This window comes from Pleurodeles waltl, chromosome 2_2 (assembly GCF_031143425.1).
Source record: "Pleurodeles waltl isolate 20211129_DDA chromosome 2_2, aPleWal1.hap1.20221129, whole genome shotgun sequence".
NCBI lineage: Eukaryota > Metazoa > Chordata > Amphibia > Caudata > Salamandridae > Pleurodeles > Pleurodeles waltl.
Window position 1 is genome coordinate 1,071,251,091 of NC_090439.1, and position 25,482 is coordinate 1,071,276,572.

Consider the following 25,482-nt stretch of genomic DNA (forward strand, 5'->3'; position numbering starts at 1 on the left):
GTGTGTGTGTGTGTTTCCCTCCCTACTGGTGACATCACACAAAGGGACAATCTACACTTAGATTCCTATTGATGGCATCACACAGTCTTTATTGATATTTAGCTACATTATTACAGAAAGATTGGAGGAGTTGTGTGCATACATGATAGAGTCCAGAGATATGGGGAGAACATAAGGGGGTAAGTAAGATTTTCTTAGTTGTGTGGGTTCAATCTTGACATCATTGATATAGCCTTTAGATAAGGCCATAATGCAAGCCCTTGCACTCCCCTGTGAAGCAGGGGGAACGCAGCCATTCAGCTCAAAGCCAATGAATATCTGTGAGAAACTGGAGACTAAGGGGGGGCCCTCACTGCATTTTACAGGTGGGGTCCCATTATGCTGTGTTACGCCATGGGTTTGGTTGGCTCGGAATTGTTGTTGAAAGGCGTTCTAGTGGATAAGGGCTATAAATTCAAGCAACCTCAACTATGAGTTGGCACATGATGGCTTAGAAACAGTCACCATGATTTTTATCTGCGCACCTCAGCAAGCATAATGAGCTGCCTCATTTAACAAGCTCAGTGTGGTACTGTGGGGGGAGGAAACCATTAATGGTTTTGTCGTGGGTTCATCTTAGAGCCTTGCTTGGGCACACACATTTTAGCTTAGCTTGTAACCTTTTATCCAGATACATGCTCTATTTTCAGTTATTCATTTTAGCTCAGCCTGCTTTTCAGCGGGATGTTTTATTTTCCTAATCAGTTGTTATTCTGCGAAATAGTTATTTTCTGTGCACGACATTTCACCATGTACATCGGCTCAAGGCTGACAAGAATGGTACATGATAATTTATTTAGAATTGCCACCACAAGAGTGTGCAGACAGCCCAACACTTAAAGACACACGACACGTCAGGCCTCTTTATCTGAACACAAACATGCTTTATTATAAAAACATCACATGGGCCAAAGACGGTTAGAGAGGTCATTCCAGCCAGGAGATCCATTCACGGTATATGCCATTTCACTTCTGCTTTGCTGACCTCAGCCCTGTCTCTGCAACCAGTCAAGGAGACGGTGGGCAGACCCCTATTTTCAGATAACGAGGTGGGTGTTCCCTCCATGGACTAAGTAAGGGCCGAATTGGGCTCTCGTTTAGAAGCTAGGTGTTAGGTGGATTCCTATGCCAATGTTTATTTGAATATACTTGGGTTTGTTATTTTCTTTTCCTTGACTGTAACAATCCTAAATGTTCTATGTCTTATCTTCCTAATAATTGCAGCTCATATATTTTATTGTAGATTGCAGTCTTTTCAAAAATACATTTAAAACTATCCTGCATCTCTTCCTTTTGCCTAGGTATGTGTATGAAACCTTTGCTAATGAGAGAAAGGGGTAAGATTTGTCAACCACAACTTCACTGAGGTGTCATGCGTCAGGTTGCCACAAATCACACCTTTGCTTTCTATGCTTGGGTGAGGTGTTGCTAGCTAGCCGAAATGGCTAGGCAGACAGCTACAAAACGGTGTGTGATTGACTCACTCACCCACAAGCGGTGGTGCTGCCACCCAAATCCTGCAGTCTTGTTCCAATAACGAGCCCTACGACAATTTCGAAAAGCAAAGTTGAAAGTCTGCAGTGTACGCTGCTTTGAGCTTCTGGCTTGGTATGTGTACGGAGGTGAAGATGTGACTCTTTATCAGTAAAGGTAACAAAGACTCTTTCCTCATTCTAGAGCTGAATTCACTAAAAAGGTTCTAGGCAGAGTGGTAAGAGTCGGGAGAGAAAAGAACAAAATGGGCACTTTTTTAAAGTGTGTCCCTATTTCTTACTTTCGTTTCTTTGTTCTTTGCTTTTATTACTGGAATAATTTATACAATAACAAAGTATAGCCAGGTGTACTGCAGGTATAACATTAAGTAGTCAATGCCTGTCATCATTCTTTTTTTAAACAGTTTTCTTCCTAAATAACAAACAAGCAATTCTTCATAAATACAACATAATCATATTAGCACACTCATATTCACAATGGATTTAAATAATAACAATATTACAGGCTGAATCAGGATCATAGTAATTAAGTGAAGGTGACGCAAGCCAAATATTGGAGAGATCCTAACAGCATGATAGAGCCGGACCTGAATCTACAGTGGAAAATAATTCTCATTGGTAACTGGCAGTGTTATGTCCTCCTTCCCCCACCCTTGGAATGGCACATCGAAGCCAAGGATGAAAAGAGAAAGGAGTCCATAGGGCAGTACAATACGCATTCAGTGCCTGCTTAATATGGGCTCATTAAAGGGCTACTTGGTGAAAATATAATAGTGTATAAATGGGTGGCACACAGCAGGGCCCATACAGTAGAAGGGGTATTGCTGAGGTTGTGGTGAATGTTAATTAAAAATTAGATGCTGGGGTTTGCGCCGTCTATCATCTTTTGAGAGTTCATTCAAGTCATAATCTACCACCATTCTATCAAGGCTACAATTATTGGAGTATATGACGCACTAAGCAGAATGAGAGCTAACGAGCACTGGCGTGTATGTATTTGTGCATTGTGTACAGTGGCACATTGTCAGTTTAGAGAGCTGAACAATACTCTTTAAATACCATCACTGGGGCAGTTGCCCTAGTAACATTCGTGAAGCTTCCCTCCTTGGAGTCAAGGAGTACCTTAACTCTTAGAAATCAACATATGGTGGCCAGAAAAACAAAAACAAAAACACACACACACAAAAAGTGTTACCCTGTAATCATCTGTTCATAGCAGCTTGTAGTGTTGTAGATTGAAGTACGCTGCATACGCCTGTTGAGCTGAAAAAGAACCTGAGGTGGAGCCAATATGCTGTTGCACTGTGGACAAAGGGTAAAGTCACCACAGATATTGGGACTCCAACTTAAAAAAAAAAAAAAAACATGTAGCAAACATCTGGGCCCAACACTAGATGTCCGAAGTATCCTGCAAATCTGAATCTACTTCAAGTGCCAAGTGTAACAGTGCCTAGTGCAGAGAGCCTGTGGAGTGGGTGCCACCCAGCTTGTGGATATAGAACATGGCTGTCATGTTGACTGTCTTCAGTAGCACTGTTTTCCCTCGTATGAGCAGGAGGAACGCTTTGAGGGTCAGTCTAATGGATTGGAGTTACAGGTATTTTATGTAGCACCGCTAGGGCTGAGGGGTCCAGAGGCCCTGAACCGTCATCTCACAGAGGTGAGCTCCCCATCCCACAAGAGATGCCTTGTTGGTAACAGTCGCTTGCAGAATGGGAAGTAAATAGAGTCTGCCATGGAACAGGGTGTTGCTGTTACAGCAAAGTACAGAATGCAAACAACTGGACATTACCAACACATGATCTTAAAACATCACCCCACCCCATGCCATTCTGATTTTGCTCATTGCCTTGTGAGGTATTCCTATATGGGGCATGTGAGCAATCTGGCATAATGTACAATTGCTAAGCATGAGGCTATAATTTCCAACAGTTTCATGACAGTTCGAACAGTAATTAAACAGCGTGAAAAAGATAAGTAATTGCTGTTGGAATGCCATGCCATTGGTTGTCAGGACAGGCCCTCTCTGTTACTGCGCTGAAGACTGACCTGAGGAAGGGCTGCTGCTCTTAATTAGGCAGTTGTCTAACTATGAAAAGACATAAATGGCATTTTGGAGCAGGTGCGCTGCTACCAACGTGAGGCACTTTATGAACAGGCTTGGGGCTCTATTAACCCTAATGGTAACATCTTGTACTGGTATTGTCGTCCACTTACCACAAAGCGAAGGTATTGATGATGCACTAGGTGGATCCAGAAATGAAATTATGGGTCTTTCAGATCCAGCGCTGACATGAGGTCGCCTTGGCAAAGCAGGGGTGCATCTTGTAGAGTGACCATGTCAAAGTGTTCAGAGGAAATTAACCTGTTCAATAACCGAAGGCTGAGGATCAGCAGGACGGAGCTGTCCCTTTTGGGGTTTAAAAGTATAGGGAATACACTCCTGCACTGCGTTGGTGTGCAAGTATTGGTTCTACTAGGCCCTTTTGTAAGAGCACCAGAACCTCTCCCTCCAAAGGATGAAGATGCTGATGGTTTGGCAAGAATCTTGCAGGTGTGTGGGCCATTTAAGATTTTTTTTGTTTTTAATCCAGTACATCCATCAGATTCTCGAAGAGACAGCCCTCTGAGATGTCCAATCTCGGCATCAGTGCCCGCTGCAAGGTGGTCTTCAGCCTCAGCTCTGAACTAGATTTTTCAGCAGCTTGTTATCTATGCTGGGGCGATTTTGATGGAGAGTGCAGCTTTTCCTTGCCTTGGTGCAGAGGGGGCAGTGCAGCTTAGTGCCCTCGGGTGGGGCCTTCATGGGCACCAATGCAACCCCTCGAGTCAGAGACTTACAGGCTGGAGGAGCTGGACTGAGTGTTTTATGCTGTGCTCCAGGATTGATACCAGCCTCCAGTGGCAGCAGTGCTATGCCTTGACCACTGGGCATTTAGGGGCTTGAGACTGACCTTGAAGATTGGCTTGCGCATGCAGCGTGAATCTTGTTGTTACAGGCCCCAGGGCTGGTGTGTGGTAGACCTTTGGCTTGAGGAACCATGATCCCCTCCCTAATGTTAGAGAAGCGGAAAAGCATGCCTCTGGATCTTCTGATGCCTAGCGTGCGGGAATGCTGCAGAGGCATCCTCTTGTACCTGGGTGCCTCTCAAGTCTTCAGCGCTGAAAATGTCCAGTGTCTCCAACAGCACTTTCCACTGCATACAGCGATGATCCCACCTTCTCTCCCTGTAATGCCTGAGAATCTGCTTATAGCCGAATGTGAAAAAACTGCTAAAGGACGCTTAAGTGTGGTCCGGGGCAAAGCAAGTTTCAGTCCTGGTGGTAGTCGACCCAGAGGTATTTTAGGACAAAAGTGGAATGAAGTGTGTTCCATAACATTGTCCTAGGTGCATTCTTGAGTGTCCCTCAGTAGAATTTGTCAAAAACGGTGGCTGTGATGCATCTAGACACTCTGAGCATTGGCCTTCAGTTGCCAAGACCTGTCAGTGTGAACAGAACCATCTCATGCTGTAAAATAAGTATTTTCTGAAGTATGCCTAAAGAACGGAGCTGCTGTAACAAAAGATTACCCAAGAAATAGGAGATCTGGTGTGTTTGAATGCACTTTGGCGCAGCATTCTTGATTGTCACAGCCTAAATGCATCAGAACAGAGAAGAAACATTGTGCTGAACATTGTGCTGTGCATTGTGGACGAAGGGTAGAGTCATAACAGGTCTTGTGACTTGATCTTCTTTGAAGAAAAACAAATTTCCAGGTTCTACACTAATTAACCGGAGTATCCAGAGCATGTTTATGTACAGTCACACACACTACAAATACATATATAACAATATATATATATATATATGTATACACACACACACACAGATCTACACACAGATACGTGGTGAACACAAACTATTTCCCTTGTGCACTCACTGATTCAGAGCTTGACTGTTTTTCCATGAAAGAACATATTATGATGTAAACATGCTGCTAACCAATACAAGAACTAAGCAAAGAAAAGCAAGATAGGAGAAATCGGTAGATTCACCAATGTGGGGAACATCAGCTTGTGCCTGTAGAGATTGGACGAGATTCACTAGAGTTTCCCCAGCGTCAAATATCGACAGCAACCCAGTCAAAGGAGGGTGTACATTTCTAAATCCACACATTTTGCTAAAAGGATTTAATATTATCTTAAGAGAGGGTGTTGAGGATGAACAGGAGCACAAATACAACTGAAAGAGCTTCAGTGGGGCATTTCGGGAAAGCATCTCTGATTATCTGCATACAACCAATGTGTCATTAACGTCCATTCAATTAAGTTGTTGACCAGCTGAGATGTGTGAAGCTTAGGACGTTTGACAGAGCAGTGATGTAGACAAAGTGTATTTTGTACAATTAAGCTGCAACCTTTGCTAATGTACAGTCTGAGTTAAAACCCTTCAGGGCTATTACACTTGCAAATCCATTACCCATGTGTCAATCATGGCACCAATCAAGCATTATAGCTTAAGGTTGTTGTTCTTCGATCATGTAGTTGTCAGCCCATTTTGCCTGATAATTCACAGACTGGCCGTAATATGTCGGAGCTGAAGCCCCTGTTTAGTTTTTTTCTTTCTTCTCAACAAGAAGAGAATGCTATACATCTAAACCTGAAACCATCTATTATCCCTTTTGTAAACATACAAATAAACTTACCTTTATTCCTTCATTATAGCTGTCAACCGGATTGTTAAGACTTGCAATGCTACCCAGATGGCTTGGGGCTCCGGGACGAGGAGGTTTCTTTGGTGGAGCTGCATGATCTAATGAATGAAGTGTTGAAACGGTCAGACTAGCTCTTCATGGAAATAAAATAAAACAATTTGAGATGAAGTTCTTCATATGACACAGATACTGAAAAGTCATAAGTAAATGTATCTATAATATATTATATATTATACGATTATTCTGATCTAGTTAAGTTTTTCATTCATTTTGTTGTTTCGAACACCAGAGAACCTACACACAGGTGGGTTGTGACACAGAATCTTGCTACAGATACAACATTTAAAAACCTGATTTACATACACTGGGGATGTTCGCAAAACTGGACAGTTCAGAAACAAGATCAAGTTCACAGAATCCCAGCTATTCCACAGTATCTGTAAATTCTATTTGGCTATCAAAATACACCATGGATCTTCAGAGGCAGCTAAAAGAACTGGGACTGGGCACGGGGAAGGATACATAATGGGTAATGGAAGGAATGAATGTCTGTTAGCCAACAGGGTTTCCTTCAAGGTATAGGCTCTGAAAACTCTGAAATGGCCTTCAATGCAGGATTTGAGCTCCTCTTGAATCCAAATTGTGTAATGTCTTCACTGGGCCTACAAAACTAAGTAGGCAGAGCTTCAGCTCCTTATTAAGTTAGAAGTCAGAAACACATTAAAAGATGAAGGGAGATTGTCCTGTTTGCATCATGTCGCTAATCTAATAAAAGATGTTTAACACCCACAAGGTAAATAATTATGTGAAGTCTTTCTGGCATCTTATTTCTGACAGAAATATGGCTTAAGGAAGACTCCTCTTCCGAAATCCTCAAGGCACTCCCCCCTAACTACTCGATTGTCCATCTAGATAGGTCCCGGACTAGAGGGGGCGGCATCGCCATTATCCATAAGAAAATATGTACATGTGTTACTACCACTCTTGACATTCCAGGATCTGAAAGTATGGCTTTTTCACTATATCTTTCTGCTACTTTTACCTTCTCTGGAATTTTAATCTACCTCCCTCCTCATCCTTATTTGAGCTTCCTACAAGCTCTACCCGACTCTGTATCAAGTTCTTTCTGCAAAACTCCTAACTTAACCATACTTGAGGATTTTAACATTCAGATTGACAATAGGGACTGCCCCTTGGCAAAATTACTTTTATCCTCGATGGTAGCACTAGACCTTACCCATCGAACTATTGGGCCTACCCTCCATAAAGGCCATATCATCGACCTTACATTTAGCAATCTCTTTGATCTTTCCTTCCATACTCCTCTGCCTCTTACGTGGACAGACTATTTTTTACTGTCATTCACCCCTCGCTATGACAGTTTCTCTAGGCATCCAGTAGGCACTAAATCTACCGGTTGCCAATGGTCTAAGCTCGACCCTAAAGTATGGCATAATACTCTTATCTCTTCATCTTCTATCTATAATGATCCCAATCTCACGACGGTAGAGTCTTTCAACAACTGGATGTCCACCTCCCTTGACTCTATTTTGCCGATTAAGACAAGACTAATAAAATCCACACATAATCTCAACTCCTGGTTCTCTCCGCAATTGTTAGAACAAAAAAAGAAGTGTAAGATGTTGGAAAGAATGTGGAGAAAAGATTATAGTATCTCTTCCAAGGTAATTTACAGAGAAGCTGTTAGAAACTACCATGAAAACATTAAACTAGCCCAATCCCTAATTCTACAGCACTAAGATTGAGCAGTCGGCAAACTCCCCCAAAAATGTTTTTCATATTTTTAAAGAACTCTGCCACCTTCCCCCTAATGAATCACCAATAGAGGCCTCTACCGAACATAGAAATAACTTGGTAACCTACTTTCAGGAGAAAATCACTGACATACACTCCTCCTTTCCTACCACTTCCAACCAGGAGCCTATAAAGGAGAAGTGTGCCAATCCCCATTACTCTGGGATTTTATTTTCAGAGTTTCGGCCCCTAACAGAGTCGGTGGTCACAGACCTTCTCCATAACATGAAGTCTGGGTCTCCTCTTGATCCCGCCCCTCCCGCCATTATGGCATTGGCTTCTGACATCATCGTTCCACGTTTGACTAAGACTCTCAATCACTCCATAACCTCAAGAATTCTGTCTCAGTCCCTTAAACATGCAATCATCAAACCTCTTCTGAAAAAGCCCAAACTCGACCCCACTTTGCTTAGTAACTACAGGCCCATCACCCTTCTCCCCATTCTAGCAAAAATCAAGGAAAAACATGTCAATAAGCAACTGACAAATGGGATTTAGGCCCCAATGCAGTACTGAGTCGGCCCTTATGTCTGTCACTGAATCCACCCGGCAACTCTTAGATCAGGGAGGGCGCGCAGCTATTATTCTATTGGATCTCAGTGCTGGCTTTGACTCCGTAGATCACGATACCTTCCGTAGTAGGCTCTCTAGTATTGGGATAGAAGGCATAGCACTAGCCTGGCTCGCCTCCTTCCTTACAGGAAGAACCTTTCAGGTCTTAGATCGTTCCTTCCTGTCCAATATCCTTTCCTCGACCTGTGGAGTACCTCAGGGCTCTTTGTTAACCCTACTCTCTCTAATATTTATTTTTCTTCTTTAGCCAAAATAGTTAAACCATATGACCTGTCAGTGGTAACCTACGCTGATGATACTCAGTAGTATCTCTATCCAACACTAAAGATCCTTCTCTAACCAATCTTTCCCTCTGTCTGGTTGACATTGGAAAATGGATGAATCTGTCTCAACTGAAACTCGAAGATGGGAAATCTGAAGTGATGATCGTAGGCAACGGCTCCCCCGCCAATCTCTTTTTTAAACTGTTAAGATGCCTTTACCATCTCCCCCCCCCCCCCCCCAAAGGACCACATAAAGAGCCTTGGTTTTTAGCTGAACTGTCGCTTAACGATGGAACAACAAGCCAAAAAGATCTCTTCCTCCTGTTTTGGCCTCCTTAGAACCCTAAGGAACATTTTCAAGCTGTTACCTCCTCTGGCCAGAAGAATTCTTATTCAGGCCATGATTCTCTCACAACTACGGCAATTCCCTTTTCCTTAGCTCTCTGGACTATGTAGTGAAGAAACTCCAGGTCGTACAGAATGCTGCTGCAAGACTGCTTATGAATTTGCCGAGGCATCATTCAGCTAATGCAGCCTTAGCCGCGCTTTATTGGCTGCCCATAAAACAGTGCATTAATTTCAAAGCCCTATGCATGATACATAAAGTCTTGCATGGCAAGGGACCCCACTACCTTCGAAAACAAATTCTTCCATATGCCTCCACTAGATATCTTAGATCTTCCACCACCCACCTAGTACACATAGCACGCTTCAAGAGGTCCTCATGGGGAGGCAAATCTTTCTCAATCAAGGCAGCACGCCTTTGGAACACCCTTCCCCTAGAACTCCAGCGAGAACCTCTAGAACTATCTTTCAGGAAAAAAGTAAAAAACGTCCTCTATCTGAGCTAACTTTCTTTCCCTATTCATCTTTTTTCTTGTATTTGATGCAGTTACTTTCCTTCTTAGCACTGGGAAGCCTTTGGGTAGCCATGCGCTTTATAAATTCACTAAACTAAACTTTCTCCTCTTTAACAATTTCGTCTGCACTTTAAGGAGGAGAAAGCGATTCATCCTCCAGAGGGCTGTCTTCAGACTGTGTACCTCCTAAGGGCCCGCAAGATGTGGGTGAAGCTTCCTCATCTACTATAACTCTTGCGCCGACTTACCATTTGCAATTGGTAAGTCTCCCTGATGTTGGGGGGAAGGACCCTGATCGCCGTCGCTTTCTGTGTGATTACCTAGTGCTTATTGAAGTGTAAGCAATGGTTGAACCTAAGTCTCTGTTGGACAAATCAAATATGGCTGAATTACTGGATGAAAGCAGCCATTATTGCACAATAAAACTCATTTGTAACCTGTATTTTTAATACTATCGCAAAGACTAGGCACTTTTTTTGCATGAACCGTAATGCACTCAACATATAAAAAAACATTCAGGGACACGTTTCTTCAGTACATACTGACAAGTGGTGTGTCACTCAGTTACTTGTCAAAATCTATTTCTTTTTCCATATTTTCACGTTAGTGTTGGTGTTAAGTGTGCTACGTTTACTCTAGTAACTTCATATGCACTATTGTAAAAAATATATGTTTCACTACATGAACAGTATTCCTTTCTGTTGTTTTCATATATTGCCATCCACTATATTTATGACTGAAAACCAGCAATAACCTAAGCACATTTACAGATCTGTTGAGAAATATATATATATATTTTTTTAACGATTACTGAAATGGGAACTTGCATCATTACCTAACCGAGAGTTCCACCTCTCAAGTCACATGCAATATATATACACACACACATACACTTTTCTCTAGCCTCTGATAAGGAAGAGAACGGCACTCCACGGTGGTTTCCCAAAGACAGGGACTCTTTATTGATTAAAGAAATGGTGTGTAAGTGTGTGTGTATATATATGGAAAATGTCACTTACCCAGTGTACATCTGTTCGTGGCATGAGACGCTGCAGATTCACATGCTGTGCATTATCCTGCCATCTAGTGTTGGGCTCGGAGTGTTACAAGTTGTTTTTCTTCGAAGAAGTCTTTTCGAGTCACGAGACCGAGGGACTCCTCCCCTTGCAGCTCCATTGGCCATGGGCGTCGACTCCATCTTCGATTGTTTTTCCCGCAGAGGGTGAGGTAGGAGTTGTGTATATAGTAAAGGTGCCCATGCAATGGAGTAAGTATGTATGTACATAATGTGTGTAAAAAATGATATATATATTTACAAATTTACAAATGTACAAGTTTTATCAACATATAATATATTGAAAATGTCACTTACCCAGTGTACATCTGTTCGTGGCATTAGTCGCTGCAGATTCACATGTTTGGCACAGTCCGCTGCCTGGTGTTGGGCTCGGAGTATTACAAGTTGTTTTTCTTCGAAGAAGTCTTTTTGGTCACGGGACCGAAGGACTCCTCCCTCCTTGGCTCCATTGCGCATGGGCGTCGACTCCATCTTAGATTGTTTTCCCCGCAGAGGGTGAGGATGGAGTTGTTTGGTATAAATAGTGCCCATGCAATGGAGTGAATATGTATGTACGTTAAGAGTTTCTAATAATTATTTACAAATGTTCAGATGTTTAAGATTTATGATCTACTTCTAAACGGCTACAGGCTTCCCGGGGAGGTGGGAGGGTACATGTGAATCTGCAGCGACTAATGCCACGAACAGATGTACACTGGGTAAGTGACATTTTCAGTTCGATGGCATATGTCGCTGCAGATACACATGTTTGGCATAGACTATAAAGCAGTTACCTCCCCTAAAAGCGGTGGTTTAGCCTGTAGGAGTTGAAGTAGTTTGGAATAATGTTCTTAGTACAGCTTGGCCCACTGTAGCTTGTTGTGCATTTAGTACGTCTACACAGTAGTGTTTAGTAAACGTATGAGGCGTAGACCAGGTTGCAGCCTTACATATTTCGCTCATAGGAATGTTTCCTAGAAAGGCCATTGTAGCACCTTTCTTTCTGGTTGAGTGTGCCTTTGGTGTAATAGGCAATTCTCTTTTGGCTTTAAGATAGCATGTTTGAATGCATCTGACTATCCATCTAGCAATGCCTTGTTTAGAGATTGGATTTCCTATGTGTGGTTTTTGAAAAGCTATGAACAGTTGTTTTGTTTTCCTGATTAGCTTTGTTCTGTCAATGTAATACATTAGTGCTCTTTTGATGTCTAATGTATGTAGTGCCCTTTCAGCCACAGAATTTGGTTGTGGGAAGAACACTGGCAATTCTACTGTTTGATTTAAATGGAATGGTGAGATTACTTTTGGCAGAAATTTTGGATTTGTTCTTAGAACTATTTTATTGTTGTGTATTTGAATAAATGGTTCTTGTATGGTAAATGCCTGTATTTCACTTACTCTTCTGAGGGATGTGATTGCAATGAGAAATGCGACCTTCCAGGTTAGATATTGCATTTCACAGGAATGCATGGGTTCGAAAGGTGGACCCATGAGCCTTGTTAAGACGATGTTAAGATTCCATGAAGGAACTGGTGGTGTTCTTGGTGGTATAATTCTTTTTAGCCCTTCCATGAATGCTTTAATAACTGGTATTCTAAATAGAGACGATGAATGAGTAGTTTGTAGGTAAGCAGATATTGCTGCGAGGTGTATTTTTATAGATGAAAAAGCGAGATTTGCTTTTTGCAAATGTAGTAAGTATCCTACTATGTCTTTAGTAGAGGCATGTAATGGTTGTATTTGATTGGCATGGCAGTAGTAAACAAATCTTTTCCACTTAGATGCATAGCAGTGTCTAGTGGAAGGTTTTCTAGCTTGTTTTATGACCTCCATGCATTCTTGTGTGAGGTCTAAGTGTCCGAATTCTAGGATTTCAGGAGCCAAATTGCCAGATTCAATGATGCTGGGTTTGGATGCCTGATCTGTTGTTTGTGTTGTGTTAACAGATCTGGCCTGTTGGGTAGTTTGACATGCGGTACTAGTGAAAGGTCTAGTAGAGTTGTATACCAAGGTTGTCTTGCCCATGTGGGTGCTATCAGTATGAGTTTGAGTTGGTTTTGACTCAACTTGTTTACTAGATATGGAAGGAGAGGGAGAGGGGGGAAAAGCGTACGCAAATATCCCTGACCAACTCATCCATAGAGCATTGCCTTGTGATTCGCGGTGTGGGTACCTGGATGCGAAGTTTTGGCATTTTGAGTTTTCTTTTGTTGCGAACAAATCTATCTGGGGTGTTCCCCAAATTTGAAAGTACTTGTTCAGAACTTGGGGGTGAATTTCCCATTCGTGGACTTGTTGGTGGTCTCGCGAAAGGTTGTCTGCTAGTTGGTTTTGTATTCCTGGAATAAATTGTGCTATTAGGCGAATGTTGTTGTGAATCGCCCACTGCCAAATTTTTTGTGTTAGGAGGCACAATTGTGTTGAGTGTGTTCCTCCTTCTTTGTTTAAATAATACATTGTTGTCATGTTGTCTGTTTTGACAAGAATGTATTTGTGTGTTATTATGGGTTGGAAGGCTTTTAACGCTAGAAATACTGCTAACAGTTCTAGGTAATTGATATGAAATTTTGTTTCGTGTATATCCCATTGTCCTTGAATGCTGTGGTGATTGAGGTGTGCTCCCCACCCTGTCATGGAAGCATCTGTTGTTATAACGTATTGAGGCACTGGGTCCTGAAATGTCCGCCCTTTGTTTAAATTTTTGCTGTTCCACCATAGAAGCGAGAGGTATGTTTGGCGGTCTACCAACACCAGATTTTGAAGTTGACCCTGTGCCTGTGACCATTGTGATGCTAGACACTGTTGTAAGGGTCGCATGTGTAGTCTTGCGTTTGGGACAATGGCTATGCATGATGACATCATGCCTAGAAGTTTTAGCACAAATTTTGCTTGTATCTTTTGGTTTGGAAACATAGCACTTATTACCTTGTGGAATGCCTGCACTCTTTGTGGACTTGGAGTGGCAATTCCTTTTGATGTGTTGATGGTTGCTCCTAGATATTGTTGTGTTTGACACGGTTCTAGGTGTGATTTTGTATAGTTGATGGAAAACCCCAGTTTGTGAAGGGTTTGTATGACAAATGTGGTGTTGTTTGCGCATTTTTTTACTGTGTTGGTCTTGATTAGCCAATCGTCTAGGTAAGGGAACACATGTATCTGTTGTCTCCTGATGTGTGCTGCTACTACTGCTAGACATTTTGTGAACACTCTTGGTGCAGTTGTTATTCCGAATGGCAACACCTTGAATTGGTAATGTATTCCTTTGAATACGAACCGTAGGTACTTTCTGTGAGAAGGGTGTATTGGTATATGAAAGTACGCATCCTTTAGGTCTAATGTGGTCATGTAATCTTGCTGTTTGAGCAGTGGAATGATGTCTTGTAGTGTGACCATGTGAAAATGGTCCGATATGATGTAGGTATTTAGTGTCCTGAGATCTAATATTGGTCTTAATGTTTTGTCTTTTTTTGGAATTAGAAAGTACAGGGAGTAAACTCCTGTGTTTTTTTGTTGTACTGGTACTAACTCTATTGCATCCTTTTGCAGTAGTGCTTGAACTTCTAGTCCTAAAAGTTCTAAATGTTGTGGTGACATTTTGCGTGTTTTGGGGGGGATGTTTGGTGGGAAGTTGTGGAATTCTATGCAATAGCCATGTTGGATTATTGCTAATACCCAATTGTCTGTTGTAATCTGTTGCCAAGATTGGTAGAATTGGCTTAGTCTTCCCCCCACTGGTGTTGAGTGAAGGGGTTGCGTGACTTGAAAGTCACTGTTTAGGTGGAGGTGTTTTTGGAGTCTGGAATCTTCCCCTACTCCTTGGGAATTGACCCCCCCGATATCCCCTGAAACCTCCCCTTTGGAAGGAACCCTGATATGGTGTGGTTCTTGTTTGTTGGCTGGTGGTGTCTGTGGGTTGGCCACGAAACCCCCCTCTAAATGGAGTTTTTCTGAAAGAGCCTCTGCTCTGCGGGGAGTAGAGTGCGCCCATGGCCTTGGCCGTGTCTGTGTCCTTTTTAAGTTTTTCAATGGCTGTATCCACTTCAGAGCCAAAAAGTTGTTTCTCGTTGAAGGGCATATTAAGGACAGCCTGCTGGATTTCAGGTTTGAAGCCTGAAGTGCGTAGCCAAGCGTGTCTCCTTATGGTGACAGCAGTGTTGACTGTTCTTGCTGCAGTATCGGCTGCGTCTAGTGAAGAGCGGATTTGATTGTTTGAGATCGTTTGTCCCTCTTCAACTATTTGCTGCGCCCTTTTTTGGTATTCCTGGGGAAGATGGTCTACGAGAAGTTGCATCTCGTCCCAGTGTGCGCGGTCATATCTGGCCTGCAGCGCTTGTGAATTTGCGATGCGCCACTGGTTGGCTGCCTGTGATGCTACTCTTTTTCCTGCCGCATCAAATTTTCGGCTTTCTTTGTCCGGAGGTGGGGCGTCGCCAGATGTATGTGAATTTGCTCTCTTGCGAGCTGCCCCTACTACCACGGAGTCAGGTGGTAACTGCGAAGTAATAAACACTGGGTCTGTGGGTGGTGGTTTGTATTTTTTATCCACCCTTGGGGTGATGGCTCTTGATTTTACGGGCTCTTCAAAAATTTGTTTTGCGTGTCGTAACATCCCTGGTAGCATTGGGAGACATTGATATTGGCTGTGTGTAGCCGAGAGGGTGTTAAATAAAAAATCATCCTCTATAGGATCGGAATGCAGTTGGACATTGTGGAATTCTGCTGCCCTAGCCACCAGTTGCGAGTATGAGGTACTGTCCTCTGGCGGTGACGGCTTTGTGGGGTATGACTCGGGATCATTGTCCGGCACTGGGGTGTCATACAGGTCCCAAGCGTCTTGATCCTGATCGTCATGACTTATGGTAGTTTGCGCTGGTGAGTGCATTTGTGGCGGTGTTTGTGCCGGCGATGCCTGTGGTGGAGAGGGCGGAGGCGTGACTTTTTTAACCACTTTGGCTTGTGGTTGTGCGTCATCCTTTGGAAGTCCGATCCTTCTTTTCCTCATGATTGGGGGAAGGGTTGATATCTTCCCTGTGTCGTGCTGGATGTACAGTCTCTTTTGTGTGTAGTCCGATTCTACACTTTGGAGCTCTTGTCCAAATCTGTGCATTTGGCCACTTATTCCTTGTTCCTCTGAGTAGGATGAAGGTGTGGTATTTTTCGGCGCCGAGAGAGAATCTTTTTTCGGTTTCGGCACCGACAGAATTTTTGTTCCTTTCGGCATGGATTCTCGGTGCCGATGTTTTTCGGTGCCGGTATCTTGTTTTTGTCTCTCGGAGCCGCTTTCTCGGCTCCGAGGTTGCTCCATGGCGGTCCCTCGACTGGAGTCGGGTGTCTTCGCTATGGGCGTGCCCTTTTTCGGCACCTTCGACGGGTCGCCTGTTTTATGGGTCGAGCCATGGCCTGTTGGCAGTGGCGTCCCCTGGGCTTTCGGTTTGTCGATGGATTTACTTTTCGAAGTCTTACTCACAGTTTGTTGCTGTTGTTCGACGTCGGAGTCTCCGGATTCTGATTCCGGAACCGAGAATGTTTCCTCTTCGTCGTCGAAACGTTGTTTGGTCGGCGTGGACGCCATTTGTAGACGCCTGGCTCTTCGGTCCCGGAGTGTTTTTCTGGACCGGAAGGCTCGACAGGCTTCACAGGTATCCTCCTTGTGCTCGGGGGACAAGCACAAGTTACAGACCAAGTGCTGATCTGTATAAGGATACTTACTGTGACATTTTGGGCAGAAACGAAACGGGGTCCGTTCCATCGGCTTCGATGTCGCACGCGGTCGGGCCGACCAGGCCCCGATGGGGGATCGAAACTACCCCAAAGTCTTCCGATGATCGGTGTCGATGTACCTAACTATCCCGATACCGAACGGAACAATACCGACGCTTTCTTCCGAGATTCTGACTAACTTTCCGAACCGAAACACGGAGCGAAAAGGAATACGTCCGAACCCGACAGCGGAAAAAAACAATCTAAGATGGAGTCGACGCCCATGCGCAATGGAGCCGAGGAGGGAGGAGTCCTTCGGTCCCGTGACCAAAAAGACTTCTTCGAAGAAAAACAACTTGTAATACTCCGAGCCCAACACCAGGCAGCGGACTGTGCCAAACATGTGTATCTGCAGCGACATATGCCATCGAACATATAATTATCATCAACTTAAACGGCTACCAGTTCTTGGGGAGACGGGAGGGCGCATGTGAATCTGCAGCGTCTTATGCCACGAACAGATGTACACTGGGTAAGTGACATTTTCCGTTCGATGGCATGTGTAGCTGCAGATACACATGCTCTGCATAGACTAGTAAGCAGTTATCTCCCCAAAAGCAGTGGTTTAGCCTGTAGGAGTTGAAGTTGTTTGAAATAATGTTCGTAATACTGCCTGTCCTACTGTGGCTGCTTGTGTTGTTAACACATCCACACAGTAATGTTTACTGAATGTATGAGGCGTAGACCATGTGGCTGCCTTACAAATTTCTGTCATAGGTATATTTCCTAGAAAGGCCATTGTGGCGCCTTTTCTTTCTAGTGGAGTGCGCCTTCGGTGTAATAGGCAGGTCTCTCTTTGCTTTAACATAGCAGGTTTAAATACATTTAACTATCCATCTGGCAATGCCTTGTTTGGATATTGGATTTCCTGCATGAGGTTTTTGGAAGGCTACAAACAATTGTTTTGTTTTATCAATGTAATACATTAGTGCCCTTTTGATGTCTAATGTATGTAATGCCCTTTCGGCTACAGAGTCTGGTTGTGGAAAAAAGACTGGGAGTTCCACAGTTTGATTTAGGTGGAACGGTGATATAACTTTTGGTAAAAATTTGGGATTTGTGCGTAGAACCACTTTATGTTTGTGTATTTGTATAAAGGGTTCTTGTATAGTAAATGCTTGTATTTCACTTACTCTTCTAAGAGATGTGATAGCTATTAGGAAGGCTACTTTCCAGGTTAAGTATTGCATCTCACAAGAGTGCATGGGTTCAAATGGTGGACCCATGAGTCGTGTTAATACAATATTGAGGTTCCATGAGGGAACTGGTGGTGTTCTCGGAGGTATGATTCTCTTTAGACCTTCCATAAATGCTTTTATGACCAGGATTCTAAAGAGTGATGTTGAATGTGTAATCTGCAGATAGGCAGATATTGCTGTGAGATGTATTTTAATGGACGAAAAAGCTAGCTTTGATTTTTGTAAGTGTAATAAGTAGCTTACAATGTTTTTTGTGGACGCATGTAGTGGTTGAATTTGATTATTATGGCAGTAATAAACAAATCTTTTCCATTTATTTGCCTAACAATGTCTTGTAGTAGGTTTCCTAGCTTGTTTAATGACCTCCATACAGTCTTGTGTAAGGTCTAAATGTCCAAATTCTAAGACTTAAGGAGCCAAATTGCTAGATTGAGCGATGCTGGATTTGGGTGTCTGATCTGTTGTTTGTGTTGAGTTAACAGATCTGGTCTGTTTGGTAGTTTGATATGAGGTACTACTGACAGATCTAGTAGTGTTGTGTACCATGGTTGGCGAGCCCAAGTTGGTGCGACTAGTATTAGTTTGAGTTTGTTTTGACTCAATTTGTTTACTAGATACGGAAGGAGTGGGAGAGGGGGAAAAGCGTAAGCAAATATCCCTGACCAACTCATCCATAACGCATTGCCCTTGGAGTGAGGGTGTGGGTACCTGGATGCGAAGTTTTGGCATTTTGCGTTTTCTTTTTTTGCGAATAGGTCTATTCGTGGTGTTCCCCAGTTTTGAAAGTAAGTTTGTAGTATCTGGGGATGAATTTCCCATTCGTGGATTTGTTGGTGATCCCGACTGAGATTGTCGGCTAACTGGTTTTGAATTCCTGGGATGTACTGTGCTATTAGGCGAATGTGATTGTGAATCGCCCAATGCCAAATCTTTTGTGCTAAGAGACACAGCTGTGATGAGTGTGTCCCTCCCTGTTTGTTTAAGTAATACATTGTTGTCATGTTGTCTGTTTTGACAAGAATGTGTTTGTGGGCTATTAACGGTTGAAATGTTTTCAATGCTAGAAACACTGCTAGTAGTTCTAGATGATTTATATGAAGCTGGATTTGTTGAGCGTCCCATTGTCCCTGTATGCTGTGCTGGTTGAGGTGTGCTCCCCACCCTACCATGGAAGCATCTGTTGTGATCACGTATTGAGGCACAGGGTCTTGGAATGGCCACCCTTGGTTTAAATTTATAGGATTCCACCATTGAAGCGAGGAGTGTGTTTGGCGTTCTATCAACACTAGATCTTGAAGTTGACCCTGTGCTTGTTTCCATTGTGTTGCTAGGCACTGTTGTAAGGGCCGCATGTGTAATCTTGCGTTTGGGACAATGGCTATGCATGAAGACATCATGCCTAGAAGTTTCATCACAAACCTCACTTGATAGTGTTGGTTTGGGTGCATGTTTAGTATTACATTTTGGAATGCTTGTACCCTTTGTGGACCTGGAGTGGCAATCCCTTTTTGTGTGTTGATTGTTGCTCCTAAGTATTGTTGTATTTGACACAGTTGTAAATGTGATTTTTGGTAGTTTATTGAGAACCCTAGCTTGTGAAGGGTTTCTATGACGTATTTTGTGTGTTGAAGACACTGTTGCTGAGTGCTGGTTTTTATTAACCAATCGTCTAGGTAAGGGAATACATGTATGTGCTGTCTCCTGATATGTGCAGCTACTACCGCAAGGCATTTTGTGAATACTATTGGTGCTGCTGTTATCCCGAACTGTAACACTTTGAATTGGTAATGTACGCCTTGGATTACAAACCTTAAGTATTTCCTGTGGGAAGGATGTATGGGTATGTGAAAGTAAGCATCCTTGAGATCTAATGTTGACATGTACTCCTGTTGTTTGAGCAAGGGAATCACGTCTTGAAGTGTCACCATGTGAAAGTGATCTGATTTGATGTAAAGATTTAGTGTTCTGAGGTCTAAGATGGGTCTTAGTGTTTTGTCCTTTTTTGGAATTAGGAAATACAGGGAGTAAACACCTGTTCCTTTCTGATGATTGGGTACTAGTTCTATTGCTTCTTTTTGTGACAATGCTTGGACTTCTAGTTGTAACAGATCTAAGTGCTGTTTGGACATGTTGTGTGCTTTCGGAGGCACATTTGGTGGTAATTGTAGGAATTCTATGCAATAACCATGTTGGATAATGGCTAGGACCCATGAGTCCGTAGTTATGTGTTTCCAATTTTGGTAATAATCTGTGAGTCTCCCCCCCACTGGTGTTATGTGTTGGGGATTTGTGACATTGGAGTCACTGTTTAGTTTGTAGGGTTTTTGGGCTTTGGAATATCCCTCTTGTTTTAGGGAACTGTCCACCCCTATATTGCCCCCGAAAGCCTCCTCTTTGGTATTGGCCCTGGTATGTGGGTCTGGCCTGTGAGGTAGAAGGCTCTGTGCTTTGGGCCCGAAACCCCCCTCTAAACTGTGGCTTCCTAAAGGTGCCTCTGCTGTGTGGTGAGTAGAGCGTGCCCATGGCTTTGGCCGTGTCAGTGTCTTTCTTTAGCTTGTCTATAGCTGTATCCACTTCCGGCACAAACAATTGTTGTCCATTAAAAGGAATATTCAGCACAGCCTGCTGGATCTCTGGCTTAAATCCGGAGGTGCGTAGCCATGTGTGTCTCCGAATGGTGACCGCTGTGTTTACTGTTCTGGCGGCTGTGTCTGCTGAGTCCATAGCCGATCTTATTTGGTTGTTGGAGATACTTTGGCCCTCCTCCACAATCTGTTGGGCACGCTTCTGAAACTCTTTGGGAAGGTGTTCAATGAAATGTTGCATTTCTTCCCAATGTGCCCTGTGGTATTTTCCAAAAATGCCTGCGAATTGGCAATTCGCCATTGATTGGCTGCCTGTGCTGCCACCCTTTTCCCCGCAGCATCAAATTTTTTACTTTCTTTGTCGGGTGGTGGTGCATCCCCAGAAGTTTGAGTTTGCCCTTTTCCCGGCTGCTCCTGCTACCACTGAGTCAGGAGTTAGCTGTTGCGTAATGTACACAGGGTCGGTAGGGGGAGGTTTGTACTTCTTCTCCACCCTAGGTGTGATGGCTCTGCTTTTGAATGGGTCTTGAAACACCCGTTTAGCGTGTTTTAACATGCCTGGTAACATTGGCAAACTTTGGTATTGGCTATGTGTTGATGACAGGGTATTGAATAAGAAGTCATCCTCGATAGGTTCTGAATGCAGCGCTACGTTATGAAAGGTAGCTGCCCTGGAAACCACCTGCATGTAAGCAGTACTGCCTTCTGGTGGTGATGGTCTTGCCGGGTAGCAATCCGGACTATTATCAGATACTGGTGCATCGTACAGATCCCATGCATCTGGGTCATCTTGGCTCATCCCTGTGTGCGTTGGTGACTGCATCATTGGGGGTGTTGCAATTGGGGACAGTTGTGGTGAGTGCGGTGGCGATGGCTGTGGTGAAAAATGTGGTGGTGTTTTTCTTTAGCCACCGTTGCTTTTGGCTGCGTTTCCGTTTCATGGAAAGCGAGTTTCCGCTTCATTTTAATTGGGGGAAGAGTTCTTATTTTCCCTGTGTCCTTCTGTATGTGGAGCCTCCTCTGTGTATGGTCTGGCTCTCCCATCTCTAGTTCTTGTCCAAACTTGTGGCCTTGTAGTTGTGAGGAAAGGCCTTGTTCTTCCATATAGGAGCTTTGTTTTCGGCTCAGAGGCTGGATGTTTCGGCACCGAAACCTTCTCAGCAGTCTTTTTCGGCTCCAAAGAAACCTTTTTAGCTTTCAGGGTGCCGATCTCTTGGTGCCGAGTTTGGTCAGAGCCGGTATCTCGGTGCCGAGTATATACTGTGCCGGTATCTCGACCGGAGTCGGATGTCTTCGGCTGCTGTGTGCCCTTTTTCGGTGCCGATGCTTGGTCTCCGTGCTTACGGGTAAAGCCATGGCCTGTTGGCGGTGGCGTCCCCTGGGCTTTCATAATTTTCGAGTGAGTTTTGGCCGGGGCTGGTTTACTCACGGTTTGTTGCCTCGTCGGCTGCTCACTCTCGGGCTCGTCCGAGTCCGAATCAGGAATGGAGAATGTCTCCTCTTCTTCGACGTCGGGGTGTCCAGCCAGCGTCAACGCCATTTGAAGCCTTCGAGCTCTCTGGTCCCGTATCGTCTTCTTCGACCGAAATGCCCGACAAGCCTCGCAGGTATCCTCTTTGTGTTCGGGGGACAAACACAAATTACAGACCAAATGCTGGTCTGTATAAGGATACTTAGCGTGGCATTTGGGGCAGAAGCGGAATGGGGTCCGTTCCATGAGCCTTGAAGACGCACGCGGTCGGGCCGACCAGGCCCCGCCGGGGAGTGGAAGCCCCGAAGGGCTGCCGGAGCTCTTTTTTTCTTCTGTGTCGATGTGCTATTACTAACCAGATACCGAATGCAAACAATACCGTCAAATTTTCCGATTGTTAACTAACTTTTCCGAACCGAAACACGGAGCGAAGAGGAACACGTCCGAACCCGATGGCGGAAAGAAAACAATCTAAGATGGAGTCGACGCCCATGTGCAATGGAGCCGAAAGGGGAGGAGTCCCTCGGTCTCGTGACTCGAAAAGACTTCTTCGAAGAAAAACAACTTGTAACACTCCGAGCCCAACACTAGATGGCAGGATAATGCACAGCATGTGTATCTGCAGCTACACATCCATGTGTAGCTGCAGATAGTCCGCAATATATATATATGTGTGTGTGTGTGTTCGATGGCATGTGTAGCTGCAGATAGTCCGCAATCTAGTGTTGGGCTCGGAGTGTTACAAGTTGTTTTTCTTGGAAGAAGGTATATATATATATATATCTTCTTCCAAGAAAAACAACTTGTAACACTCCGAGCCCAACACTAGATTGCGGACTATCTGCAGCTACACATGCCATCGAACACACACACACACATATATATATATATATATATACACACACACACACACACACACACACAACTACAAACGTACCACACAGTTAATGGTGCTAACTACTGTCATACTATCACTGCATCTAAAACTGCTGATACATTAGTGTAAATGTAATTGTAACGCTTATATCCTGATATTAATGTAGGAAATCATCATAGCATGCCCTTAATAGAATTCTTTCATTCTAGCTATGAATGTTCAAGATGTGCTTACCTGGTTTACCGACTGGTTGGTATATGTGCTGGTTAGAAGTCTGTAAAATAAATTAATAAATAAAAAAATATTATCCTAATTACGTTAGTCACATGCACTACAAACCACGACATTCTACAGTAAACTAGCATGTACACAACCTGTTTCCTTTATTTTTACTACCAAACCATTCAATATATCCCTGCAAAGAGTTTCAACCACAAACATTCCAAAGCATTTCCTGGCGTACCATCATGCTGAGGGTTGTATGTTATTCCATAGAAAAACAATTTCATAGAATACGATTACTGAGAAACCATTTCGTCTAAATTATTTACAGGAAATTTTCAGAATGGATGACATCTACCTTTTCGTAGAAACCAATTCATAGAATGTCTTTTTGTTCAAAATTAGCTTCTGAATGTTTATTTTAGAAATGTAAATGCAATGGTTGTAGTTCTTACTTGCAGAAACAGTTTTGTCTGAGATATTTATGTCTCTGCTACTAGGCTGGCCTCTGCCTCGGTCCTCCTTTTTCTCTTCTTCGCTCTGTGCATGCTCTCTTCCATCTATGCCCCCTTGCGCCCTTTTTGCTGTTCGCTCCCCACAGTGCTCCTCGCTTTCACTCTTTCTTCGCTTTTCCCTCCACCCCCCATTCTCTGTGTGCTCTCTCTTCCGTGTCTGCCCCCTTGTGCCCCTTTTGTCGTTCGCTCCCCACAGTGCTTCTTCTGACTTGCTTTCACTTTCTTCACTTTTCCTTCCAGTCCGCTCTCTCCTCCTCCCCCCCCTCCCCCGGGCCCCCCCCCTACCTCCCTCTCGCGGTGCACTCCTACCACTGCTGCCCCGCCCCCTCTTTTCGCTCCATTTTTGCCCCTGCCTCCCAGCTGTCCTCTCCACCCCCCTCCCTGCTTAATGGCAGCTCCTCCGCTGGCGTGCCAAAGGCGCCTGTGGACCGTGCCCAGAGCCGGAACCCCTGGTTCTCCCCCCCCCCACTGGTGCTACACCCATCTCCGCTACAACGCCACCCCCCTCCACGCCCTCAACACCGGCCCACTCACCCTCCTGCCATCAAGCCACTCCGCAGCCCACCCGCGGACCCTTCTCCTGTCGGAACTACACCTTCACCAGCCTCCACGCCGATGACCCACCCACCAAGACAGGACGCAACCATCTCCGATGCATCCTACTCAACACCCGCTCCGTCCACAAACAACGCCGTCGAACTTTGGAATCTACTTGACTTAGCTTCTCCAGACATCGCCTTCCTAACCGAGACCTGGACGAACCCCTCCTCAGCGCCTGGCATCGCCATAGCCATCCTGAACAGCTACAAGATCACCTGCAGGGACCATACCAACAAACCAGGAGGAGGCATCGCCATTGTCCACAGGAACACCCTCAGAATCACTACCAGCACCGAAGACATCCTTGGCACCGCCAAACACCTGCACTTCCAGATCCACACCGACCCAAATACCACCCTCAGACTGACCCTCATATACAGACCTCCCCATTTCCCGACAGCAGTTCAGCGACTCCATCACCGACGTCATCAGCACGCACGCACGCTCTTGCAGCCACAGACTACACACTCCTTGGGGAGTTGAACTTCCACCTCGAGAACACCAACAACAAATCTACCACCCTGCTCGACAACCTCGCCAACCTCGGCCTTAAGCAGCTCGTCACAACACCCACCCACTCCGCAGGACACACGCTCTTCCCCATTTTCTCCGCCAGCAAACATCTCCTTCAGCCACACCACCGAACTCCACTGGACCGGCCACCACTGCATCCACTTCTTCGAGAAACCCACAACACACCATCACCCGCAACGGATCCCCCACCGCAGGGGGAACAAGGTCACCAAAGACCAACTGATCACTACCCTCTACCAGAACCCACCTAGCGACACCACTGACACTGACACAGCAGCCCGCAACCTCAGGCAACGGATCGACGACTGTGCCAACACTCTCGGCCCGATCAAGAACCCTTCTAACAGACGCACCAACAGAAAGGCCTTCTGGTTCATCACCTATCAACAAGAATCTAAGCAAACATGCTGAAGACTCGAAAAGAAGTGCCGCCAAGATCAGACACTGGACAACCCCAAAGCCTTCTAGAACGCCATCCTCAGACACGACCAACTCATCCGAACCGCCAAGAGAACGGCCTTCAAAGAACGCATTAACACCAACGCACACAGCCACAAGGAACTCTTCAACATTGTGAAGGAGCTCTCCAACCCCGGCTCCAACGTCAACGACATCCCACCATCACAAGACCTCTGCGACTCCCTTGCCGCCACCTTCTACCGCAAGATTGCAGTCATCCATGACAGCTTCAGAACTCAGACCCCCCCGTCAACCACTGACACCAAAGACTTACCACCCACCAGCCTCCTGGACCCACGTCAACGACAATGACACCATCAAAATCATGAACACCATCCACTCCGGCTCACCATCTGACCCCTGCCCTCACCACATCTTCAACAAAGCAAGCTCTGTCATCGCACCCCAACTCCAGAAGATCAACAGTTCCTTCGAGACCGCCTCCTTCCCAGAGAGCTGGAAAC

The 25,482-nt window shown here is 44.6% G+C and overlaps 1 protein-coding gene across 20 annotated transcripts in view; it reads right to left on the reverse strand.

The window, feature by feature from the left end:
• The window catches only part of PTK2 (protein tyrosine kinase 2), a 758,583-nt gene that overhangs the window by 70,561 nt on the left and 662,540 nt on the right, over positions 1–25,482 (reverse strand). For all 20 annotated transcript variants that reach the window (XM_069220826.1, XM_069220825.1, XM_069220824.1 and 17 more), the window contains 2 exons: positions 22,923–22,962; positions 6,220–6,326 (listed from right to left, as the gene is read on the reverse strand). In XM_069220826.1, coding sequence (XP_069076927.1) covers positions 6,220–6,326; positions 22,923–22,962 — 147 coding nt within the window. The remainder of the gene's footprint in view (positions 1–6,219; positions 6,327–22,922; positions 22,963–25,482) is intronic.